The sequence below is a fragment of the Anopheles darlingi genome, chromosome 3 (genome assembly GCF_943734745.1).
Source record: "Anopheles darlingi chromosome 3, idAnoDarlMG_H_01, whole genome shotgun sequence".
Lineage (NCBI taxonomy): Eukaryota > Metazoa > Arthropoda > Insecta > Diptera > Culicidae > Anopheles > Anopheles darlingi.
Window position 1 is genome coordinate 68560766 of NC_064875.1, and position 20202 is coordinate 68580967.

The following is a 20202-nucleotide window of genomic DNA, read 5'->3' on the forward strand; positions in this document are numbered from 1 at the left end:
GTTAAAAAGGAGTTGTTCAATAAGTAATGATTTAATTTATTTTTATTTCCACACATGAAAACATTTGCTTTACTTACTACAAAAAAAAAAACAACTTCGTGTCTTATTCTCAGCTAAACGCATCACCAATGCAGCTGGAATTATACTATGTAATTATAATTGGCTGTATTACAGAATTCGGTAAATTTTATACTTTTTTCTTTGTAAACTATAAGAATAAACTAACACGCACCCTAAAAAATGCACATCGCAAACTCGCGTTATCACGCGATTTGGGAGAGAGAAAAGGGAGGGGAGGGGAGTCTTTCCGCGGAAACAATCGCGGAAGATCTATAATATTTACAATTGCGCTGATGAATTGTCCTCTCTGTTGTGCAAGGGAGCTACTCAAAAATCAAAGTCAACAGCAAATATATAATGGCGCCATTATACCTACCATTAATAGTGCATGAAACAAAGGAAAAATTTTCTCCGGAGGAGCGCGGCCATACGTCTCCCTCATGTGACTTCGAGTTAGAACCATGGTGAGATTCACACCAAAACCAATCGTCGTCGTTCGAAAGCAAGCATAGCCCGAACAACGGCTGTAGTATTACACAAGGGTAGCAGCAATTGATGCTGTTAATGGATTATCGCGCGCTCGAACTCGGGTACCCCTTATTAAGTGCACTTTTTTCATTTTTTTTCTATTTAAAAAACCTGGCGCACTCTGGCTTCTTGTGTTTGGTCGGTGTACCTTTTTAACTATTCCTAACTCTTAACGTACAAACCACATGCTTGTTTCAAGAAAGCCTCCTTCTATGGACCTGTACCAAGATACCGTAATGTGTGTGGCATAGAAAATGCTTAACTATTTACAACAGGATGGCCTAAACTATGCAAACAATGTACATCAACTACAGAACAATTTGTGGCTAATGAATTTTGTTATTTGTGTACGCCACTAGTACATGCAACTCTAGTATCCTGGTGTCCTGTGGTTCGTGATACTAATAATATTGCAAAATAAGCGATATCAAAATAAAACTACTTTTCGACGAATAATGCTCTCTACGTCCTACTCCGATCGTTCTAGAGCGATGCACGGTGTAATGAAACATTTAACGCAACGTTCTCTTAACGGTTAATCAGTAAGAGTAGTCTGTTTGAAAAAAGTTCAAAAAAGAAAAGTAACTTGTTGTACAAACAGTTTAAATTGAAATAGAATAAACAGAACAACAAAGGGAGACAAGCATCTACTGAGGCAATTCCTGGGCCCTCGATTAGCGAAAACTTTGGCGATGCCATAGAAAATGAGGAATAAATTAATATTAACTTCGGCACTATTCAAGTATGTACATTGTGTATCGCTACATAAGTCGAAAGTGTTCAATTGATATATGAAAATTTACTTTCTCTTTATCTCTCCACCCAGCCCAGAAGACTCCCTTGCTCTTCTTCGGCGATACTCCAAGCTTAGAAAGTCTTCACTTGGCGTCTAGTATAGGGTCGGTTATAGTTGTAAGAAGCTGGTTGTAACTTCCGTAGAATTTCGGGTCGCACCAAGTCTGCCCTTGAACAAATTTCCTGTCGCCGAGCCGCAATTCGACCACGTTTCGCCGGTGGAGCTTGATGTTCGGAATAGATTGACGGTATTTTAAGTCGATACACTTCCTTGGTATCAGGCATGTAACCGCGAAACAGACAGTTGTTTATGTCCTCGTTATATCCTCTAAAGATATCATCTGCATCCATCCCCTTAAACCCGCACTCTAGCATGTTATCTGGCAAATATTTCGCACCAGGACTGTCCTTCGGCTGCTCTGATGCGGCAGGCTGCGAGTTAGCAGATGTGACTTCCAGTTCGTCGCTGTTAGCCTGCAACTTATGCTGCATCGATGATTCCGGACTAACAAACTTCCGCTTGCGTTGTTCGGGACTTTGCCGTGTGTCGGCGCCTTCTAGCGTTTGTATGTGCCCCGGAGAAACTGTAGACTGTTGCACAGAAGTGTCGCTGCTGAACGATTGTTCCTTTTTGTCGCTTTCTATCCTGTTATCATATTGCACTACCTCCACTATCTCGGGGTTCTCTATCTTTCTAGCCAGCAGATTGTTATTATTGCTCTCATGACTGATTAGTGAGGCGATTGGTAGAGGTAGATTAATAGCGGGACTCTGTGCTTCCCCCGAAAGCCGCCATTGATGATGCGTCGGGTTCGTGGCGACATAGAGGTCATCTTGTTGAGGCTCTTCCTCTTCATCTTTCTGTTTCTCTTCTTGTTCTTTCTTCTTCTCTTCATCGGCTTCATCCTCCTCCCCTTCAAAATCAGACACAATTTCATCAATTGCCTCCGTACTTTCGGCATTTTCTTCTAGTATTTCTTGGATTTTCTCTGATGATTCTTGCACCGAAATTAACCCATCTTGCAGCAACACTGCTTGTTCTGGTGTTGTGATTGGTGCTGTACCGATATACGTTGACGAAGCATCGTCCACAGCAACAACCGGAGAAATATCGTCATCTTCTTCCAGCTCCTGCTTGGTGATATCTGGTTGAAATGCTGGCACGATATGTTGCGTCGTCGTGACTTCTGCCTCATCATCGTCCTCAATCACGATTACACGCTCCGGACTACCTCCGCCCGACATCGAGAGGCTGCTTTTGCTGCTTTTGCTTCGACCAATACCGCTCGAGGTGCTTTCTTCCATCGAACTGCTGTACTCAATCGATTTCGTCGTTTGTGCACCTATCCGATCCGGATGGTTTGTGTGGGGGTGGCACGATCCTCTATACCCTACCTCAGTTCCATTATGCGACGTTGTTCGATTAGGTGCGGTGCTGCTCATCGATGATGACGCGACAGAGCCATTGCCGTGTGAGGTAACGCAACTCCGATCCGGTGGTGAAACGCGTGGCTTTGGAATCTCGCGTAATCGGAATCCTTGTCGCTCGATCCGTCGGAATGCATCGTAGACGTGGCAAACGTTCGTCTCCAGCTGCTCGATTGATTGGTTGGTGAGCGCCAAGGAGTGATCGACGAAAGCAGATGATGATGTGATAAAGGGTTGCTTCCTCTGGCATCGTATCTCTTCTTCTTCCTTTCCTTCGTCAAGCCACCGATGCTCGATCACATCTTCCATCGTAAGCCGATAGTCCGGGTTAACGGTGAGCAATCGATTGACGAGATCCCTTGCATCCTCACTGACGTGACGCCACGGCATCGCAGCGAGATCAAACGAACCTCGCTTGATCTTGTCCATTATGATGCCCTTCAGCTTTGCCTGCGAATTGAGATTATTGTGACCAAAGAACTCTCGCGGTATGAACGGTGCCTGCCCGCACAGCATCGTATAGAGTATAGCGCCCAGCGACCAGAGGTCAGCCGACTCTAGGGCATAAGCATCGCTTGGATGCAGCACTTCCGGAGCGACATAGCCGAGCGTGCCTGCTGGTATCCAGGACGGTGATATGATTGGTTTTGAGGATGTAGAGGACGATGATGGTAATGCCGAAGATCGGTCACCATTCTCGCGGCACGTTTGTGCGAAACCAAAATCAATAATCTTCAACCGCTCGGACGACGCGCTTTCGAATAACACATTTTCCGGTTTGAGATCGCGGTGAGCGATTCCGTTTCGATGCAGAAATGAAACCGCATCCACCAGCTGCCGGAAGTAGCCACGCACCTGCCCCTCGGTCAGTGTATGCTGTTTTTGCTTAATGCGCTGCAGGAGCTCACCTCCTTCCAGCAGCTCCAGCACTAAATAGATGTAATAGCGATCCTCCAGCACTTCCACGAAACGCACTACATTTGGATGACCTTGACACTTTTGCAAGGCCCGTACTTCCTGCTCTACGTACTCGGCGGTTTGCGGGTGATTGAACAGTACCTTAACTGCATAATTGGTATTGTCGTCTTCACTAGCCCGCTGCAGCGGCCGGCACCTTAGACAGGTAGAATACGTTCCTGTACCGATCGTTGGGTCGCGTGTCAACACGTACTTCTGGAAGAACTTTGATTGCTGTTTGGAAGAAACAAAACCATCATGTGAAAATGAATTAATTAAATCACGTTCGCCCGAGTGCAGATCAACTCACTTTCGATGCTAGTCGCTTGATAAGTCTATCGCTCGGTCGGGTATTGTGGATCGGAATGAACTTGTTTTTGTTGGTAACCTTGGACGAAAGCAAATCTGGAGCGACATACGAATATCCTAAAAAGATGGAGAAAGGTTGGTTCAGTAAGAATGGTGTGGTCGCATCGGCCCAGCGAGGACACATACCCCTGAACAGCAAATTTCCAAAAGGCGGCGAGGCACATGGTTCGTCCATGTTCGGGTTGCTGGTAAACTCTTCACTGAAATAACGCGTATCGCCATCGTCTTCTACGTTGGGCTTATAGGGTGCAGGAATTCGCTTCTGTTGCAACATGTCCCAGTCGATTGGCCGCAGAAAAGGGTGCGATTTAAGCTCCCCTGCCTTCTGCTCGCCACAACCTAGACGTCGCTTTGGATCCTTTGTGAGCAGCTTACGAAGAAAATCGGCTGCTTCCGCTGATAAGTGTGCTGGTATGATCGGTTCTTCATTTGAAATTCGTCGCTGAATTTCGCTCGGACCAGAATCGACGTGGAATGGCGATTGACCGACAAGGAGCTCGAACATAAGCACCCCAACCGACCACCAATCGACGGCCATTCCGTGCCCGTACGAGGAACCCTTCAGTATTTCCGGAGCCATGTACTCGATTGTACCGCAGAAGCTAAGGGCTCTCTCGTCTTCGACCGCGAGCTCACGCGACAACCCGAAGTCCGTCAGGACAATATGGCCATCCCCATCGAGCAGTATATTCTCCAGCTTGATGTCCCGATACAAGATACCCAGCTGCGGTTTAAATAAAAAAAAAAGGATTTATAGATTATTATACAATAGAGTAAAAGAAAGTAACCTTCAGGCAATCTTACCTTGTGAAGCTGCTCGATTGCCAGTATGATCTCAGCGATGTAAATTCTCACGTAGTGCTCGTCAAAGTGTTCGCGTCGGTACAAGTGCGTGAAAAGCTCGCCTCCGATTAGAAAATCCATGATCAAGTAGAGTTTGGAATCCGTCTGGAATGCGTAATGCATCGTGACCAGGTACGGGGCATCGTGTATCGCTTCAAGCACCTTCATAGGGTAATGAAAAATCCAGGAAAAACACAATTATTGACAACATTACATTCATGACAGTAAACTCCCCAACAAAAAAAAAACCTCCTTTTCTTACCTGCCGCTCAGTACGCGTGTGTTCGGCGGTTTTCTTCTTTGCCGCTACGACCGATTTCTTGAGAACCTTCATCGCATACAGTTTGCCATCGTCAACGCCATCAATCTTGCGTACGAGATATACAATACCGTAGGCTGAAGGTGCACAGAGATAAGATGGTTAGGGATATTACGGCTCGTGGTAGATAAATTTAGTGTTTCAAAAGAGCTCACCTCCTGAACCGAGAACTTTTAGGAACTCAAAGTTTTTCAATCCAACCTTATCATCCGGCGATAGTTCCACTAAAAAGTAAAAGGACATCAGAAATATAAATATTTAAATTGGCGTCAGTATTGCTTACGATAAAAAATCACTACGGGTAACGATATTTAAACGAATAGTTGCCCAAGAAGGAGAGACAATCAAAGATTTAACCAGAAATTGGAAATCGCAGTGTAATGCAGATTTATATGGATATGATGCGCGTCAATGGTTACCACCGGAACGGTACTTCGGCAAAGAATCGATCCAACGAACCTATCCGGGAAGCATTTATGCGGGTTTTCCCCTCTCTTTTTGATCAAACGATTAAAAAATTAAATCCTGCAACCTTTAGATTGACTACACTCAAGGTAGGAAAACGGAAGCTTAAAGGGAGACGCCAACAGCCGACGTTGAGGCGAGCGCCAAGAGCAAACCATCAGAACGCCACTAGCATGGTGATGATTTGCTGACCTACTTCGAGCTTGAGAAGTGTGTTCGTGTGAGTCACAGCATTAGGGGGGTTGTTGGCTGAAACGGGTGTATTCGTGAGACGGTTTTGTGGAGGTTCATGCGCACCCTTCGCGCGCCACCAACCAAATGAAACTCAATTTCTATAGTGAGCTGCTTGTTTTGTCGTTTTACTAAAAAGAATGCAACGGAATTGTTACTATAGGGGTGGTACAAATTTGCGTAAATCCTGTTGTAATAATTCCATCATCGAACAGATGGATGATAATATTGTATCCGGTTTGTGGCGTAGCACACTGAGCTCGCAGCCTCCGCTTCGGGTTAGTTTTTCTCGATTTTCACACACACACACCGACACCTGCTATTGAATACAACATCAAAAACCGGAAATGAAATTGTCGCCGGTTACTATGAAGTCTGTCGAGTATCGAAAACATAGTCATAGAAAAGTTTATTCTACGCTGGAGAATCAAATAAACACCTGTAGCACACGGCGGGAAACTGAAGTGCAGCATTGGCCGTTTTGTCGCTGAGAAGCCTCACGTATGCCCGGCTCCTCGCAAACACAGAATTCCAAAACATTTCAGGAATGGTTATGAATGGAGGACGCGACAGACGAAGTGACTGACCATGGTTGCTACGTCTATTTTCATGACCTAGACTGTGACATGGCAAACAAGATGCTTGAAGAGACAAACAAAGCCTTGAATTGCCCCAATAGGAACCGGCTTCTGGATTTAGTAAAAATCCGTTTGAGATCGTTGTCGGCTGTAGATCGTAGCACACATTGCCTTGTTATTTGTACAATTTAATATTTACGTAGCAGAAGATACAGTCTTTGAAACAGCGCTGTAATCTAAAGTACATAAAGTTTTGTAATCACAGATGTTCATGAAAACATGTTCATGCTCCTGTTGCATGAAACTACGAGGTACGTTTCGCTGGAATAGCTACAATCGATTACTTAATGCTAATCGCATCTTACTGATGAAATCTTATGCTATGGTTTTCTGTATGTTCCTTTTCCCCAGTACACGTGGCATCATTCTTATAAAGTAAGCCAACCGCACCGCAAGTGGTCCGACACTATTTAGAGAGTTCTTTCAAGGGCGACACAACCGCGATTTAGCAACGGAACTTTTCCTTCTATTTAAACTTGGTCGTGCAAACGCCGAAAACAACAAGCAAGCCCTCCTCAAACAAACCGATGACATTACGAAGAAGGACGTATGTTCTTAAGGATGATTTTTTGTTCGAGTTCTGCCCGGCCTCCGCAATCATAAGCAGATGATTCGTGCGTTGCACTTTCAATGGCAAACACCCGTGGAGTTGTCTGCGTGGCACCTAGAACACCTTTGCATGGAGTAATGTGTTATCCCATAAAAAATGCAATCAGAATTAGCGCTTTTTATGTACACAACTCCTCGAACGCTGTTCCGCTAAGGGGAAATGCAATACTCACTGAGAGAATGTTTCTCTCGATTCCATTCAGGAAAATCACAAACAAAATCGTTTGTCACCCAACCACCTCGAGTAAGCAGAATCGTATTATGCGCGTGCACACATTCGCGCGCTAAATCATTGACACGCGTATACCAATACTCTTCTACCGATTGGCCCCAAAACCAGAGAAGTGGTCCATGTCGGTTATGTCGCAAATTTCTAATGCACCGCTGCCCATAGTACTGTGCATCAGGCAGAACGCACTTTGCTTACGATTCTTCTTCTTAGGATTAGTGGACACTCGTTGCGAAGAAACTACACAGCGATGAATACGATGAAACAAAGAGACCACCATTTTCCCATGGTCCTACAATACCGCCGGCACAGCAAGTTAGTGGTCGTCGTTGACGTCTATTTTTAACACAAATGTCTCCCCAATAGCTCAGGATATCTCCTCGCATGCCCTTAGTTGGAGGCCAAAAATGGTTACGGATTACCGTAGCCTATGAGCATGAGTATCGTTTTTAACGTTAGTATTAAAATCAGTATTGCTCGACCAATTGCACAACAGTTTGTAAGGAGCAAATCAGGAATCTCATCCTTTTGGACAACTTTCTTTGTTGTCTATATCGACGAAGACGCGATTTGGGGCCAAAACAAAAAATGTCATCGAGGTCGCTAGACACGATATCGTTCAAACGAAAACAGAAGCAAAGAGGCACCGTATGGCTTGTCGGTATAACTTCGTAAGACAACTCGCAGAATCATGCTGGCAGAGGTCAAGGCCTACGTACACTCTTTATCGGTAAAACATGCCTTTCCAACCATTAAAGTCCATCTAAGCTGGATGGACACCATCTAAGGGGGAGACACCAGCTTAGGCGAAGAGGAGTACCCTGAATGTACCCGAAAATCGTATAAACAATATTTGTTAGAATATAGTGTTGATATTATGATACGTACCTTTGGTGTTAATTGTAGATGTCTCGATCATTTCGATCGTCTCCCGATCTAGGGTAACGCCTCCAGTTCGTCTGGAAGTTTGGTGTTGTTGTTTTTGCCGCTTCTGCAGTATCAAATGCTTCAGTTTACGTTGGACCTCCTGTTTATCATCGCTATCGGAAATATCGATCACAACATCGTCATCGTCCTCCTCTATTTGGTCAGCGTCTTCATCTTCCTCTTCCTCCATCAATTCTACGTCCTCCTCTTCGTCGACCTCTTCCAGCTGTTGTTCTTCGGCTTCCCCGTATGATTCTTCAGCATTCTCATCTTCTTCATCGTCGTCGTCCTCGTCGTCGTCCGCTATTTCCGGTTCCGTTTCTTCGCCGTCGTCCTGTTGATAGTCATCTTCGCCCTCCTCATCGTGTGAGTGCACCTCCATATCATCGTGTCCATTAGCCCTGGGTGACGAGATGTCTATGATGGTGTCCTCCCCATCGCTGAGATTGATAATCTCCTCCTCCTGTTGCTGATCATTTAGACGTCTTCCCGAGTCTAGATCATCACCATCGCAATCATCGATATAGTGAGACTGGTGCGAGTGGTGATTAACGAAAGCCGTCCGTTGTTGCCGGTGTTGCTGGTGCTCCTCTTGCATCCTATCGGCCACGACGTATTCCACCAACACTTCAGGTTTGATGAACTCGGAGAGTCCTTTACGCTTGCCGGTACGACCACGGGAGGTGGCTCCTTTTTCGTGCAGGGTGTGCTGATCAGCGCGGTTATGATATGGTCGGCTAGAAATTGACGGAAAGAACGACGACAACGGTTCCTCCTCAAGGCGCTTAGCAATGATGTCCTGTGGCAAACCGACGTTGATATTGCTGGTGCTGCTCAGTTGTTGAGCTGGTTCCACCTGCAGAGCGCGAAAGGTCTCGCAAAACCCTACAGAAGCGGGCTGCCCGTGCTTGCCTCCTGTTGTCTTGGGACCGGATGACCCTTTGGCACGAGTGTTTCGGGGCATTTTGTATTCGTGGCTGACACAAAATTTAATTCTGCACTAATCCGACACCAATAACTGGCGGCACTGCCGCCTTCAATCTCCCAAAATATAGCACAGGCTGCGCCGCTGCTCGGTTGCTATGGTGATACTGTAGCAACAGTGGCAGCAGCACTTGATGAAGATTCTATTGGTTCTTTTAAGCTGGTTAATGCTTGGCTGTATGTATTAAGCATTTCGTCTTACACGACTTCCTTCAAACACCGCACAAGAAAGCAGACACGAAGTCGTTGTCGCCGATCGCGCTATACGCTAAACTTCGTCTTCTACCATCGATCACCACAAACTTCTCTCCTTTTTGCACCCAACACAATTTTTCAAGATCAAATCTGTAAATGTTACACAAGAAAAATAATCTGTTAAACTATGCGCATGCACTGGGCTCCACAAAATTCACCGCAGACCGCAAGAACGCACAGCGAAAGCGAGCGGAATTTCACAGCACACACAACTAAGCGGATTTTTCGCCGTTTCCAAAACATTCCACTCTCCCCTGACCTCTACCCAGCCTTCCAAACCTACTTCTAGTAGCCGTCCTAGTTCATTCCTTCTATTGTTGTTCTCTGATTTTGCGTAACGGACCGTTGTTGTACCGTTACCCCTTTCTCCGTTGAGCTTCTCGAGAGAGCGAGAGCGATGGCGAGAGAGAGCGAGAGTAAATAAACACGAAATTTCTTGCGTTTTAGTGATAAGCGTTTCTCGGTCGAATATTGAAGTGATTTTAAATTATTCACCATTAAAATTGACTCCCTCAGAATGTACAACAGAGCATAGAAAACGCCAAGGGCCACTTAAATTTTAGGACGACTTGAGCGATTGACCAAACGACCGTCGTCTCGCGGCAAGAGTTTATGGCGATGTGTGCGTGACAAGGTGTGCACCGTCTTCACAAATTTTCCACGGAGTAAAAGTAATTTCAAATAATCCAGCGAATCAGAATTTTTATCACCGCAATGGTATCCTCGATGTAACTTTGGCAGCCCGTTTCAACTCCGATACGTTGTCCAAGAACTAGGAATACTTTTTTCACCGTTAGAACCGCTTGAGTCTCTCTTGGTGCAATTTTCACGGCGCTGCATAATGACACGTACATCAGAAAGCGCCAACTGCACGCACAGCACGGAGCGATGCAGCTAAATCACCAAGTCAAGGCGCTTTTCCATCGACTCCTTTTTGCCTTTGATCTTTCTTTAGCCGCGATTTTATTAATGTCCTTGCTTCTACTTTGGCGCTCTTCTTTGAGTTCAATTAGTTGCACCAATTTTACCAACACGAAAAGCAATCCCGCGAAATCGCGGACATGATTTCACCTTCACCTCCTAGGAAACACGACGGCCACGACCGCAGACTGGCCTCGTTTTTACCAACAAAATTATTATCCAAAACACAACTATCTATACCGCGCTTTACCGAGCCGTTCCTAGACCGTAAGCCCTCAACGGATCACCTGCAAATATGTTTATCTCTTGGCCTTACATTTTCGTCACTTAACACCCGTCGATTTTCACATTATCGCATCACACGCACGGTGCGGGCACGTCGAGAGACTCGTGAAAAGGATTGTTTCAGGTAAACAGCACAAGATTCACAAAAGAAAAGAACAGTTCTGAGCAGAAATCAGCGAAAAGATACCAGCGCGACTCGTTCGACCTGTGCGATGTTGCTGTGTGGTTCAAGATGGCGTCACGCACAACAAAAATCGCTTGTAGCATGACGATCTTTAAAAAATCGTAGCTCTGTTCTTTCTGCTTCGATTGATGAGAAACTTTCACGGAATAGTTTTGAAAGGGTCAATTTTCATAGAAAAATGTAAAAGTAATTTAAGTAGCCCTCCATCAATTTTTCTACTTGTTTTTTACCACATCGTATTCCATAGTGAACTGTTCGAACTCGAACTCGAAATGTCATAAAATCGAGCAGCACACAACTATGTTTATATCTCCTAGTTGAAGCTGATTTGCTCCGTTTCGAATGGCGGCGGTTCACTTTCCTTAACCGGCACAAACAGTTTTTTTACCAACCATCAGCAGTTAAATCTATCTCTTACATTTGATGATCTATCACATTCAACTTTCAGCAATATAACAAGATCGTTTGGAGCACTTATTGCCGTGATCGTTGTAAATTTTATTTGTGATAGCTCTTCTCCAGCTGTTTCAAGGTACGGATAAAATATGCCACCCAGGGTAAAACGGCATAAATTGCAGGGTCTATAATTGTATCTGATATGATCCACAGGGAAAGGATCCTGATCGCGAGCCAGTCCGGCTCGGTGATCAATACGATGCACCTGAGGCCGAGGTCTATCATTTGTGCAACCGCCGGAGCATGTTAGAGGCACGCTAACAGTTACAAGGTCACGCGGCCTGCAGTTTCTAACCCCATATCCATCGTCATCATCATTGCAACCCACCCACCCTACATGGGAGACGGTTCAAATTGGCTGAGTGTGTGCGCCCTTGTCCCACAGACATGGAAACGATTCTCTTGGGGACGCCGATTGGGGGAGCGAGAAACACGCTAGATAATGGACCGAAAGGGGGATGCACGGCTCGGGAGATTCTGTGCGAAACGTAAAACTCGCAACAGTTCGCGAGTTGCAGTTGAGCTGCACAGAGGCCACCTCGACTATCTTTACAGTTCGCATCATTCGAACTCCATCGCCCCATCGGATAGGCAATGGCTTCGTATCTGGAGAGTTGGGTCGACTCACTGATTAGCAGTTCGGCGTTAGTAAACTATTGGAATTACATTTTTCCAATGTTGGTAGGCCTCTATCTGGCCATTTCTCTGTACGACAAACATCGATATGGTGGCCGAAAGAAGCTGAGAATTATCTCCCCTCCCACTGACTCAACTACGGATGCAACTAGGAAGCTGGACGGTATGGAGTATGTTGGAGGTAACCGAACTTATGAACTGTGTGTGCAAACCATGGCTGACTATTAATGTGTTCTTTATTCCGAGCAGAACTGGATCACGATGGTGAAGAAGGGTATGAGCTATCACCTGCTTTGGAGGAGAAACCACATGTTCCATACCGTGGAGCGACTGTCACGTTCGCCAAAGATCCTTCTGAGGCAGCCGATAAGTTCTACGCGATCGTGAACAATCGACGGAGCGTGCGCAAGTTTAGCCAACGGCCGGTTGATCGAGATATCGTGGAACGATGTATCCAAGCAGCTGGAACTGGACCGAGTGGGGCACATACAGAACCTTGGACCTTCTGTTTGGTGTCCGACCGGTCGGTCAAAGAGAGTATTCGGGAGATAATTGAATCGGAAGAGCTTATCAACTACACGCAACGCATGGCCAAGCAGTGGGTCACGGATTTGCGCCCGATTCAAACGAACCACATTAAGGAGTACCTCTCCGAGGCGCCATATTTAATTTTGGTGTTCAAGCAAACCTATAGCCACAAGGCGGACGGTACAAAAAAGCAACATTACTACAACGAAATATCGACCTCCATCGCGACCGGTATACTACTCTGCGCACTGCAGAGCGCGGGATTGAGTTCGCTCGTCACCACCCCGCTTAACTGTGGCCCAGCCCTGCGAAATCTGTTGGAGCGTCCTCCGAACGAGAAGCTTCTCGTGTTGCTACCCGTAGGATACGCTGCCGAAGATTGCACCGTGCCTGACCTGCAACGGAAACCGTTGGACGAACTCATCGTGCGCTACTGAGGGTATAAGGATTAGCGTTTCCTTATGTTGACTGTCCAGACGGTCGGTTGCAAAAAAAGTCGGGCGCTGATTTTAGATAAGTTTGATAAAACGACGATAACGACGATGGAGCTGGGCGATGGGATGGGGAACTGCATAACACCACGTGCTGCTGCCGCCGGAACCATGTAAACAGCGATAAATTTGTCACACGCACACAAAATATTCGGGTGTAATACATTGAGTTCACGATTCTCTGATAAATCTGATAAAAATGTTATCACTTGATTTAATATAAGAGCAATAAAGAGATTGTTTGATATATCACAACACAACAAAAAGTAATTTTCACACATAGCGACCGTGACAGGACTCGAACCTGCAATCTTCGGATCCGAAGTCCGACGCCTTCTCCATTAGGCCACACGGCCAGTTGAAAACTGGCTGCTTAGAAAGGGATTTGGTGTGATTTACCAAAAAATGGCACATTCATGTGATTTTCTACTGGAACTGAGTAGATTTTTATATTTTTGTTGAAGGCAAACGATACTACAACTTTTGAAGAGTATTTGTGGAGTTTTTTATAAAATAAATATAAAAACTACAGCAATGGTGACCATTCTGGCGAAGGGTGCCATGCTTAAATATATCATTAAATATGTTGTAAACTCCCCTAGGCTACCTTGCAAATAATGTCCAGATAAAATTTGATGAAAAGCAAACGGATGGCTACTATAGCTTTAATGTTAAGGCGGCCACAGACATTGCAATGAGGCTTTTTAGCAAACAGCTTTGGAACTTTAAGGCAATCATTGATCCCCAGAATGGCTGTCATGATTGGCTATTTTGGTTTTTTTCTTTAAAACAATTCTGAAAATTTGTAGATTAGCATGCCGTAAGTAAAATGAAAAAAAAAATTGGATTGTTTCGATGAAAAATAACCAAAAATTAGATTTTTAATGTTAATGATTCCAAGTTATAATCTAAGCTGATCCTTGCCAACTGGCCGTGTGGCCTAATGGAGAAGGCGTCGGACTTCGGATCCGAAGATTGCAGGTTCGAGTCCTGTCACGGTCGCTTGGAAGAAATCTTTTGTATTTTTGTCGTACTGAGGTTGGATTTTTTTTCAAAATCGATTGTTAATACAATGGGAAAAGTAAAGAGTAAAAGGTTTTACTGGATACTACTACCTACTGGACGTCCTATATTTCTATGTTTTATTTACCCGTTAGTTGAAAAGGAGTCTATGTCTGTTGTACATAAAATAAAGAAAATCATCTCAGCACGAGCACGACCGTGACAGGACTCGAACCTGCAATCTTCGGATCCGAAGTCCGACGCCTTCTCCATTAGGCCACACGGCCTCAGCAAGGCTGCTGCGCAAAATTCATTGTAGACAATATCCATGGATTACTCCGTTATATGAGTATTTTCTCATTTTACCTTTACGTCTTTCTACTTTAACAAGCATCAAAGAAGGTTTGAACATCGGTTGAATGATGTGTAATAGTACAGGTGTATTAAAACTTACGCTGATATATTAAAACTAACATGATGCAATTAAAAGTATTTTATACACTTGCGTGTTGAATTGCTTACTTAACTTTACCCAAAAATCTTAATGCCTTATGCTTTCCTCAATTGTCTGGAAATGCTTGCTTAAAATTAGTACTCGTATGCAGGATGTGGATTCCAGGAGTGGCCTCTCACCTTCTGGACCGTTTGCTCCCGCTGCTGCCTTCACCTTTTGAGGACTCGTTCTTCTTCTGCTTGCTGGTCCCTTGATCTGCACTGTCGCTTTCCTCGTCCGAGCAGCGCAAAAGATCGTTCAGGTTGACCCCGACCAGTTTGTCGGCCTTCGCCTGGGCCTGGGTTAGGAAAAGTTCCTTCAAAAACTTTAGCTCCTTGTGCTGGTTATCGATCTTTTCCTCGAGCAGCTGGTTCTTTACGCGTAATTCGTTCACACGCTGCTGCGTTTCTTCCGTTTTCATCTTCGACTTTACGCGGCTCCGTTTCACCGCCTTTGAGCAAAAGGAAACCGTATCGTTAAGATGCAGGATGATGAAATCGACGACCTAACTCGTTACCTGATTATTGCGGTCCCTCTTCTTGCGATACTCCTCGTCTTCCTCGTCCGTAGCGGTGGTGGATTTTCGTTTCGGAGGCATTTTACTTGAGAGTTTCACTCACTTTAACAAATTATTGCACTTTTCGCGGGATTTTGTAAACAGTTCTCTACACTCTGACTAGTCGCGTTGAGTGGCTAGACGTAGCGCGCTTGTCCCGTCCGTGACATCTACGTGTTTATTTTTTATCTGGTCACCCGATTGTGCTGTCAAACCGACCCCGCCACAGCATAAACGCACTGCACCGCGTGTTTCGAGATAAACAGAAAAAATCGCGGTTCTGTGTTCACGATGGCTATCGAAGGAGGAAAAGTACGGAAAAAAGACTCGAAACGATACTTTGAGAAACCAAGTGAAACCGCTGTGCTCGATAACAACCGGAAGCCGAAGAAAATCGTCTTCAGCGAAGATGGAGAACAACAGGAAGTGCCGATTAGGGATCCCATCGAACACGAGCCGGCGGATGTAGAAACACGCACGGAGCAGGCAGCTGGCGGTAAAAGGAAGAATGCGAAATCCGGTCGACGGGGCAGTAGTTTCAACCTGCCGGGAGACGACGAGAAGGTGAAACGCTGGTACGAACATTTCGACGGATACAATACGGTCGGTGGCGAGGTGGTTGAGCTGAAAGACCCCGAAATCCAGGAACTTAGGAAACTGTGCCGCGCGGCCTTCGACGCCGAATGTCGTGTCCGCATGAAGGACAACCCATCCGATGCCCGCTGGTTGCAGAGCGCGATCGAGAAGGGAACATCGCGTGATCGAGCCAGTTCCGGAGCGCTACTCGTACAGTCGAACCCGTTCTGCAATCTGTCCGCTCTGGAGACGGTGATCGGGATGGTGAAACCCTCGAACAAGGGCCACCTTGACGTGGTGGAAGTGTTAACCGAGCTGATGCTGAAATCACTCCTTCCGTCCTCGAGAAAGTTAATACCGATTCCACTTCGTGGGGCTGATTGGCGTAACGTACAGCGGCAAGAGCTGTCGAAATCCATTCGCGAACCACTGCTGGCGCACTGGCACTTCGAGGATCAGCTACGCGAGCTGTACTTTAACTTTCTGACCAACATATCGGTGATACTGCACTCGGGACAGGAGGATAGCAAGTGCAAGGCGATCGTTCACACGGCACGTCTGTTTGCGGACATACCGGAGAAAGAAGCCTTTTTGCTGACGGTGCTCGTCAACAAACTTGGCGATCCGTCACGGCGCGTAGCCGTAAAGGCGCTCTATCATCTGTTGCAGGTCGTGCGGAAACACAGCGCCATGGCACTAGTGGTTGCCACGGAAACGGAGAAATTGCTCTTTCGCAACAACGTCTCAGCGACAGCGCAGCATTATGCGCTCTCGTTCCTGGCCTCGATCGCCTCGTACGGTGACTTTGCCACGTGTCAGAAGCTGATTAACGTGTGCTTTGCCTTCTTCAAGATTCTGACCGAACGTGGTGAGATCAACTCGCGGACGATGCAGGCCATACTGGCCTGCCTACGCAAAGCGATCGGTAGCGTGAAACGTGACATCGCAGTAGCTGATATCGTGCAGCCCGAGCTGCTGAACGTTATCTATCGAATGGTGCATCTGGCAGACATTGCGATCGGTTGCCAGGGGCTCTCGTTGTTGCTGGAAGTGACGGAGCGCCCTGGTCGTGAGCAGAACCGTTTCTACAATACGCTATACCGCAAGCTGCTTGATCCTCAGCTTTCCTCCGTCGGTCCACGCATCTCAACCGTGTTCTTCTACATTATACACCGTGCCATGCAGAACGATCCGATCCCTGATCGTGCGCAAGCCTTCATCAAGCGTCTGCTACAGGTGGCATTTTATTTCCCACCGGCTCGAGTTTGTGGCACTCTGATCATCATCAGCAAAGTGCTCCGAAAGCGTCGTCAACTGCTGATCGATGGTCTACCGGCACCAGCAGAGGCCACAGCTCTGTCCGCTTCAAAGAAGGACGACGACCGCGATGGACCTATCTTGGCACCAAAGGACGACGATGACGACGAGGATCAGAAAGAGCTTGATGTGAAACCACCTAAAGGTGCCGGCAGAACTGTTAGCAATTCATCGGTTGTTCGCGGTTATGATGCTTTCCATCGTGCATCGGAGTTTGCCGGGGCTAAGTACACGCTCCGGTACGAGCTGGCCCGTTATCTCGAATACTTTCATCCAACGGTACAAAAGTTCGCCGAATGTATTCTTAGCAATGCCCCACTTAGCTACTATGGTGATCCATTGCGGGATTTCTCACTCGGCCATTTCCTGGATCGATTTGCGTTTAAGAATCCGAAGAAACCCCAAAAGGCAATCGACGAAGCGACGGGCCAAGAGGTAAACCGTCCAAGACCGCTCGGTGTGGCACAACGCAAGGGAGATTACCAGCCTACCGGCTCACGAGCTCTACCGGTCGAGTCACTCACCAAGGAACAGTGCACCGAGGATGAGCAGTACATCTTCCAGTAAGTCCAACTGTTGTATTACTCTGTGGAACCGATACCACTGTGGTAACAACTAATTATTTCTAATTTCTGCAGATTTCTGGAGAAGAAACGAGATCGATTCCGCCAAGCGGAGGAACGCAAAAAGGCACTGAAGCTAAAGGCCGAAGGAAAGAAGTCGGGTGAAGAAGAAGACGAGGCGGAGGTTGATTCCGACGTTGACTCACTCGATGACGACGAGTTCGATGCATACTTGGATCGTTTGGGTGTTCCTGGTGGGCGCGATGATGGTGCCAATATGGATCGGTCGGAGCTTGACTTCATGACCGAGCTGGAACAGGACATGGAGCGTAAAGCGAGCAAGAAGAAGGGTAAGAAGAAGGGTCAGCAGGATGCTGATGATGAAGATGAAGAGGAGGACGATGGTGCGTTGGATGATTGGGATGACGTACCGGGGGGTGATGATGAAGACGACGAGGAGGGCGATAACAGCGATGATGAACCACGTGGTTTTGGTGGAGACGATGAAGATGAAGAGTTCAGTGATGGTGGTAGCATCTCGCTCGAGGAAGATGATGACTTCGATGCCGGAGATGATGACGATGACCCAGAAGAAGAAGATGAGGAGCCAGTGAGGAAGAAGGCGAAGAAACAGATGTTACGTACCGGTGTGAGTGAACGAGACTTTGCCCGGAAGCTCAAGTCGTCCGACATGAACTCACTGTTTGCTGCGGCCGATGACTTCTCGGAGCTGCTTGAGCGCAATGTTGGATCGTCGGGAGCCGACGGGAAAGCAAAGCGAGGCAAGCACAAACAGAAATTACAATCCGCCGGGGCGCACGGTACCGCCGGTGAAGTTTTCAATCAGGATAATTCGTCCGCCAAACAGATGGCCTGGGAGCAGTCTCGGTTTAGTGGCAAAAACCGGATGCAGGCGAGTAGCAAGAAGCGTTTCATCAGTAAACAACGCAGTGGAGGTGGTGGTGGCGGGATAACGAAGAAGAAATTTGCCGGCAAGAGGAAGTAAAGCTCATCTAAGTCTTTCGTTATTAGTGATGAGTATAACTAAAAATCAATAAAACCATCTATTGGTCCTTATTTGTCAACAATCAACTATCCTTAAATATCGCGTGTTGCTGCTGTATGATATTTTCAAATTGAGAATGTTTCTGTGAGGTGCATAGTGGATCGCTTGAGAACGCGAAAAGAACGTGGGTTCGCAATCTTTTGCGAAAAAGATGATCCACACACAAGGAGGTGTTTGGAGGAAGCAAAAAGGGTAAAAAACCAAAACATACACCTCAACCGATTCAAATATTTTTTGCGGTTATCCATTTCAAAAATTTGCCGTTAGATAACCGATAGAATGAGCCGGACACAGAAATACATGTGGAAAGTGGAGGAGGGGTGGGGAGGGAGCGAGTACATACCTAGTACATGGCTTGTACCTTCCCCCGTCCCTTCCAGATAGATAAAAAGATGATTTAGACATAATAATTGTCCCAAAAACATACACACCTTTTCAGTTAAATATCTTTAAAAAATACATTATAAACGTTGAATAGTGCTATTACGGAAGAAGGGAGGGGGATGCCATTACATTTTCACTGTTGAAAGATAATATTTGGGAAGTTTTTCGCACCATAAATTGATTTAATCTCATGTTTAAGGTTCTTGTTCATTCCACTGGTTATTTAACGGCCAAATTTTGAAATGTTCGGCCCCTAAATGTATGCAATTAGAATCGGTTAGCCTACCGAATCGGTTGAGGTGTATATATTGGTTTTTTACCGCAAAAAGATATTCGCCTGTTTCCGCCCGGGATCGAACCGGGGGCCTTCCGCGTGTTAGGCGGATGTGATAACCACTACACCACGGAAACAGCTGTGTATGAATGGAGCTCTGCAACCATACCCATGGTACTCTGTGACACCAATAGCATAAACAGATCGATTGTATTCCATAGCAATAATCACTAGGATTGATAACCACGGAAACATCTGTCGGAATGCAAACGTGATCAACAATGTAAATGATATTTGGTGATAGCTGTTTAAAGTAATCTTTACAGACACAACTTCGGTACTTTTGACATTTGATTACTTTTGCTAAGCATCCCAATCAATTGGATAATGATTGATATGTGATCACTGCGTGTTGTGTTGAGTAGCGAGTGACAAGTTAACAACAAGCATCGGTGGTTCAGTGGTAGAATGCTCGCCTGCCACGCGGGCGGCCCGGGTTCGATTCCCGGCCGATGCAACGGAAAGCTCTTTTTTAAATCTCCAAAACCTCTTTCATTTTTTCGTTATCAGTCCCACCAAAACGAACCGGTATAGCAAAAAAATTACTTCGCTACCCAATTGCTGCAGCTCCGGCAGTAGCTGGACAACTAGTTAAGCACTGGAGGAATAAATATTTTACCTAATTTGGATGTGTAAGGTTTCTGTGATGTTAGCTTATCGTTATTGGTATGAAGAGCAGAGTGGCGCAGTGGAAGCGTGCTGGGCCCATAACCCAGAGGTCCGTAGATCGAAACTACGTTCTGCTATCATGAAACTCTTTTTTTTCATTCGCC

At 46.0% G+C, this 20202-nt stretch overlaps 4 protein-coding genes and 5 non-coding genes across 9 annotated transcripts; 5 read left to right on the top strand and 4 right to left on the bottom strand.

The window, feature by feature from the left end:
- Positions 1–34: 34 nt before the first annotated feature.
- Positions 35–11051, bottom strand: LOC125954769 (uncharacterized). Its single transcript, XM_049685335.1, has 8 exons — positions 10875–11051; positions 8360–9727; positions 5455–5523; positions 5243–5376; positions 4942–5142; positions 4264–4861; positions 4079–4194; positions 35–4002 (listed from the first exon to the last, which is right to left on the bottom strand). The coding sequence occupies exons 2-8, from the start codon at positions 9360–9362 to the stop codon at positions 1456–1458; spliced, it is 4668 nt and encodes a 1555-aa protein (XP_049541292.1). The 5' UTR covers positions 9363–9727; positions 10875–11051; the 3' UTR covers positions 35–1455.
- A 949-nt stretch (positions 11052–12000) lies between these two features.
- Positions 12001–13385, top strand: LOC125954848 (iodotyrosine deiodinase). The gene is made up of 2 exons (XM_049685488.1): positions 12001–12300; positions 12369–13385. Exons 1-2 carry the CDS (start codon positions 12078–12080, stop codon positions 13082–13084), a joined length of 939 nt encoding a protein of 312 aa, XP_049541445.1. The 5' UTR covers positions 12001–12077; the 3' UTR covers positions 13085–13385.
- Positions 13386–13421: 36 nt separating this feature from the next.
- On the bottom strand, positions 13422–13494 carry Trnar-ucg (transfer RNA arginine (anticodon UCG)). Its single transcript has one exon. It is a non-coding gene; the product is annotated as a tRNA-Arg (tRNA).
- Positions 13495–14067: 573 nt separating this feature from the next.
- On the top strand, positions 14068–14140 carry Trnar-ucg (transfer RNA arginine (anticodon UCG)). The gene has a single exon. It is a non-coding gene; the product is annotated as a tRNA-Arg (tRNA).
- Positions 14141–14354: 214 nt separating this feature from the next.
- Positions 14355–14427, bottom strand: Trnar-ucg (transfer RNA arginine (anticodon UCG)). The gene has a single exon. It is a non-coding gene; the product is annotated as a tRNA-Arg (tRNA).
- A 123-nt stretch (positions 14428–14550) lies between these two features.
- LOC125954880 (CCAAT/enhancer-binding protein 2) lies at positions 14551–15332 on the bottom strand. Its single transcript, XM_049685531.1, has 2 exons — positions 15151–15332; positions 14551–15084 (listed from the first exon to the last, which is right to left on the bottom strand). The coding sequence occupies exons 1-2, from the start codon at positions 15229–15231 to the stop codon at positions 14770–14772; spliced, it is 396 nt and encodes a 131-aa protein (XP_049541488.1). The 5' UTR covers positions 15232–15332; the 3' UTR covers positions 14551–14769.
- Positions 15333–15460: 128 nt separating this feature from the next.
- LOC125954781 (CCAAT/enhancer-binding protein zeta) lies at positions 15461–18757 on the top strand. The gene is made up of 2 exons (XM_049685372.1): positions 15461–17645; positions 17721–18757. The coding sequence occupies exons 1-2, from the start codon at positions 15481–15483 to the stop codon at positions 18649–18651; spliced, it is 3096 nt and encodes a 1031-aa protein (XP_049541329.1). The 5' UTR covers positions 15461–15480; the 3' UTR covers positions 18652–18757.
- A 1058-nt stretch (positions 18758–19815) lies between these two features.
- On the top strand, positions 19816–19886 carry Trnag-gcc (transfer RNA glycine (anticodon GCC)). The gene has a single exon. It is a non-coding gene; the product is annotated as a tRNA-Gly (tRNA).
- A 217-nt stretch (positions 19887–20103) lies between these two features.
- On the top strand, positions 20104–20175 carry Trnam-cau (transfer RNA methionine (anticodon CAU)). Its single transcript has one exon. It is a non-coding gene; the product is annotated as a tRNA-Met (tRNA).
- The last annotated feature ends 27 nt before the right edge of the window (positions 20176–20202 follow it).